This window comes from Charadrius vociferus, unplaced genomic scaffold (genome assembly GCF_000708025.1).
Source record: "Charadrius vociferus isolate BGI_N301 unplaced genomic scaffold, ASM70802v2 scaffold623, whole genome shotgun sequence".
NCBI classification, from domain to species: domain Eukaryota; kingdom Metazoa; phylum Chordata; class Aves; order Charadriiformes; family Charadriidae; genus Charadrius; species Charadrius vociferus.
Window position 1 is genome coordinate 494971 of NW_009647679.1, and position 4832 is coordinate 499802.

The 4832-nt window shown below is 57.3% G+C and overlaps 1 protein-coding gene across 1 annotated transcript in view; it reads right to left on the bottom strand.

The window, feature by feature from the left end:
* ADAMTS7 (ADAM metallopeptidase with thrombospondin type 1 motif, 7) overlaps window positions 1–4832 on the bottom strand; it is a 55807-nt gene that overhangs the window by 28154 nt on the left and 22821 nt on the right. Inside the window, 3 exon segments of the mRNA XM_009881163.1 lie at window positions 1166–1299; window positions 1536–1705; window positions 4111–4256. Coding sequence (XP_009879465.1) covers window positions 1166–1299; window positions 1536–1705; window positions 4111–4256 — 450 coding nt within the window.

Genomic DNA, 4832 nt, shown 5'->3' on the forward strand with positions numbered 1-4832 from the left:
CGCCGCAGCCCTTGAAGTAACTTACAGCCTATTACGGGAGGAAACGGGACCTTCTCAGCGCCCCCCGTTGCCGCCGGGCCCCTGCCCGCTACTGCCGGCAGCACGGCCAGCGAGAGGGGGAAGATTCCACAAATGGTTTTGATATAAGAGGCTGCGAGGAAACTCGTTAACTGATTATTTTCCCTCTTTGCTGCTGCTCTTTGTGCTGTCCAATAAGGCTTTTTTTCCAAAAAGTGTGTTTTTCCGAAAAGCCTTTCAGAGAGTGTCTGTATCTAACACTTCGGCAGACCCGACCGTGTCCCTGCCTGCTTGGGCGAGTCCCTGGTGACATGTGGCCATCAGCTTTGCAGCAGGGTGGCACTGGTATGTCCCACGGTGGGAATCTGCCCCACAGACCCCGGTACCACGGCAGCTCCGATTGCTGCCCATTCCCTAATTTAACAGAAATCCAATGTCACGTGTGCGTTTATTCCTAAACATCAGGGTCGCTTCCCTAGGGAAAGGGGAGGTGTGGATGAAGGGACTGTCTCACTGCCAGCGAAGGCAGCTGGAGGACCCGGGGCACGGCCACACCAGCATCTTCCAGATGCTTCACAGCACTGACTGCCCCATCTCCACCAGATTCCTGTGCCTCTGGCGCTGGGAGATGCCCTCCCCGGCCAGCAGCCAGAGCAACACTGCCGCACACCACAGCCCATTTCTAGGGAGCTTCCAAGAAATTAAAATAACGACACAAAAGGAAGAACAAATGGCAGCGCTGGGAGAGGCTGCCAAGCCGGGGGAGGCATCTCCACTGCTGCAGGTCGGACCTGTGGCCACCAGCACCGGCCGCACTCAGGACGCAGTGCTGGGCGGGGGTCCTCTCTACGCACCCATCACATCCCCGACCTTATTGTCAAGGGAAACTGTTCTTCATTTATCTCCCTGGGTTTGTGCTCTATTTCCTTGAAGCCAGCAGAAGCTGAAATACGGCCGTACCGCGCACCTCATGGAAATAAGGACAGCTTTAGTGGTGAATGACAAAACGAGTAAGCTCAGCCCCGTGGTGCGTGGGAGAAGGGGGACGGGGCTCACCTAAGGGATGGGTCTCGGTGCCTACTTGCACTTCCCCGAGCACGAGGGGTCCTCGGGCTCCCTCCCCACACGGCCCCGGCGCGGGACCCACCTTGCAGATGCCGTTGATGCACATGTCGCGGCTGGCGTTCATCTCGTAGCACGGCGTCCCGTCGATGACGGCATCCCGCAGCTTTTCTGCAAAGTATTCGTCCTCCGGCCGGCAGTGCAGCTCGCAGGGGTTAACTGGGGAACCCAACAAGCAGAAACTAAACCCGAGCAGCTGGGGGCCACGGAACCATCTCCGAAAACATAAATTAACCCTGCAAGCCCAGCCGTCATTTAAAATACTGCATAAACTGGCTGCAAGGCAAATCCTACAGACACAGACAGCAAAACCAAGCTGTTAGCAAGGCTGTGGTTCTGGGTTTTCATTGGGGCCGCAGGCAGAAACCCAGCAGTAGACTTTGCCCTCCACTCACTGTTGTTGGGCACCGGCGTCCACCTGTAGAGTTTCCCTTTGTAGAGCATGGGGTTGAACTGGCTGCACTGGACCTGGCGGAAGGAGGGCTTGTCGAGGGGACACGGCTTGACGTTGCAAATCCGGAACCGCTTCCGCTCCCCCAGGCAGTACCGGCCCCCGTACTTTGGCCTGTTCACAGGAGGAAAAGGCAAAATCAGAGAATCACAGAATGGTTTGGGTTGGAAGGGACCTTGAAGACCGCCCAGTGCCACCCCCTGCCCTGGGCAGGGCCACCTCCCCCCAGCCCAGGTTGCTCCAAGCCCCGTCCAACCTGGCCTTGAACACCTCCAGGGATGGGGCAGCCACAGCTTCTCGGGGCAACCTGCCCCAGGGGCTCACCGCCCGCACAGGGAGACAGTTCTTCCTCACATCTCATCTCAATCTCCCCTCTTCCACTTTAAACCTGTTATCCTCTGTCCTATCAAATAGAGACCTACCGCACGCAAGGGGAAACTCCCTTTTTATTCGCAGCCAAGGGAGGGCGGTTGCGTACCTGCTGCTAAGGTTTGATCTCATGAAGTTGGGTCAATCCTGAGTCCACCTGGAATCAATAGGGAGCTCTCCCAGTTATAACCCACACATTGCTCTGCTGCAATGGTCAGGGAAGGAAGCGGGCTGTGAACCCAACATCCACCCCAGAAGCATCCCCAGCCCGCAGAGTAAGCTTTTGAAATGTGTGGAAACCATACCCCACATCCTTCTTCTCCAAGTCCCTCCTGGAGCAGCTCCCTGCTGCTGCGGCTGCTGGGCTGTGCTACGGCATCATGCAGGGTGAGACCATGGACCAAAGGCAGCTTTTGCCGAGTGACAGCTCGCAAGCTACATCTTGGGTCTTGTCCCTCCTGACAGTCTCTCCTTAATGTTGGAAATACGGCCAATTTTATAGGTCTAGCGTACGATGCTATAAAAGCAGTGATTAAAGTCAGGTGTCACTGGCAGTGTTCATGTCTGAAGCCCTCCCACCTCCTGCGGCTGCAGCCGGGCACCCTTCCCCAGGGCAAAAACATCTCCTTCACCATCCCGGGTACCGTGGCGGACGCGGTGCCTGCGCTCCCACCAGCCGGGTCACCAGGTGCCCGTTCTGCGGCTGCTCCAGAGGAGCTGCTCTCCATCCCGCCTGGGATGTGCTGCCAACTCTGCTCCTCTGCTGCCCAAGGGAACAAGCAAAGCTGCCGCTGGACTCTTTTAAGCAAAAGGGACTTTAAAAGCATCAATAGGTTTTTCTCAGACGCCAACAGACTCTCAAACTACTTCCACCATCTCCTGACGCTTGCCTTTTCCTTTGCTCACAGCACTCTCCATGGCTCACATCCCCACGACCTCACGAAAACTACTTTTCCCCGGATCAGTTAAGTCCGGGCACACTTTGCTAAAGAGAATAAAGTTAATTATTATTTTAGGGTTGTGTTTACATACCCTGCCCCGAGGAAATGCCTGTGGGAGGAGGACTGCCCAGCGCTCACATTTGTTCACTCCATCCAAAAGGCAAAGCTGAAGATTTACCTACAGTGGCCAAAGCAAACAACTGCCGGGGGAAATTCTCCCGCTTTTCCAGGGCTTGCTCTCCTGCCCGCCCGCAGCTGTGTTTAAAACACTCCATAAACTACAACTGCACTTCTGCCACAAAACTCATGTCAAACACAAACCCAGCGCTTGACCTGGGACTGAGATTACACAGCGCTTCTTTAAACAGCTCGATGGCATGTGCTAAAAACAACGCGCCCGAGGAAGAAGCTGGGCAGAGAGCACATCTGGGCTCATTAGAGAGCCTGCTCCCGCTGCTTTCGGAGCTCCTCAAGCCATTGAAAAGCGACTGTCACTGGCAAATTGCTCACAAAGCCCTTTTCTCTCCCGGTCCCGGGGCGCGCTGACACCTGGGCAAGGCGGGGGCTCTGGCGGAATCCAACACAACAGCGATTTGGTGATGAAGCGGACATCTGGGGAGCAGGTGGGTCAGCCCAGAAATCACGGGACGGACGAGGCTGCTCCTCTGTCAGTGCCCGGACACTTCCAGGCGAGAGGCAGCGCTGGCTGCGGCGCTGGCAGCCCGGGGGGAGGCAGCCCCCGGCCAGGCACACATCAGAAATCGCGCAGGGGAAGCAAAGGGGTGATAAACAGCAACGGGATTTTTCAAAACGACTCTGAAGCAGGCTCAAAGAACGCCTGTTTTTCTTTTGTGTCGTTGAAGGACACCGGATATGTTTTACATCTACAAGCACGAAGTCTTTGCTCTTTGTTTGAGTCCTATTGCAACCACTCTCTGCCCGCACAGAGCAGGAGCGACTTATCCCTGGAAGGAGACAGAGCAAGCTCTGCCCCTCCAGAGGCTGTGAAACGGATCCCCTGAGCATTCAAAAGCACATTGTCCCCACTGATAACCGCATAATGGCGCAGTTTTGCTGTGCAATGCAGACAGCGGCAGGACCACAGTGGCCAGAGGATGGTCCCCGCCTTTACGGGGCAATAAGGAAGCGTTGGGTTCCTCTCCTAAACGGGGTTCGGGAGGAGCTCCAGGGGAGCAGGGGCTCGCTTACGTGGGGCTGCTGCACTGCCTCTCCGCGCTCTGCACGCCCGCGCCGCAGCTGCGCGAGCACGCTGCCCACGAGCTCCAGGAGCCCCAGCCGCCGTCGATCGCGTCGGGACGGTAACCCACCGGCACGCACTCGCCGTTGAAGCACCACTGCAAAGGGAGAGGCCGGAAATAGAGAAAACAAGGTTTAAGGATGCAATAATTGACGTTGAGTCGGGGAGCCTGGCCGCGGGGAGCACTGAAGCCCAGCACCCGTATCGCCCCGTGAAAACCCATGCTCCATCGCACGGAGGTGCCTGGGGGTCAGCTGGGCTCTGCCGCAGCCCGGCGCACCTTTCCGCGATGGGAAACCCGGAGGTGTTGGACTGTTTGAGGATTTGTCTGAGGCAACATACCCAAACCTCCACCGAGACCCCTCCGCAAGGGGATCCAGAGCCCCGAGGGAAGAGCCAGCGAGGCACAGCCACGGACAAAGGCACGGCGGGGGGGTGGAACGGGAGCATCGGCTGAGCCCGGGGTCAGCCCCTGTGCTCTGGGGCCAGGGCTTTGGGAGGGGACAATGAACCTAACAAGGAGAGACGTCTACAGATATTTTTGTAACTCTCGAGTTCTATGCCACCTCGAGCAGGAAAACCCTGTTCTAGTATGTCACCCGGGCAAGGGTGACCGCAGACGGCTGCCGACAGCGGCTCCCCTCCCAACCCCCTGCCCGGTGTATCAGCCGCC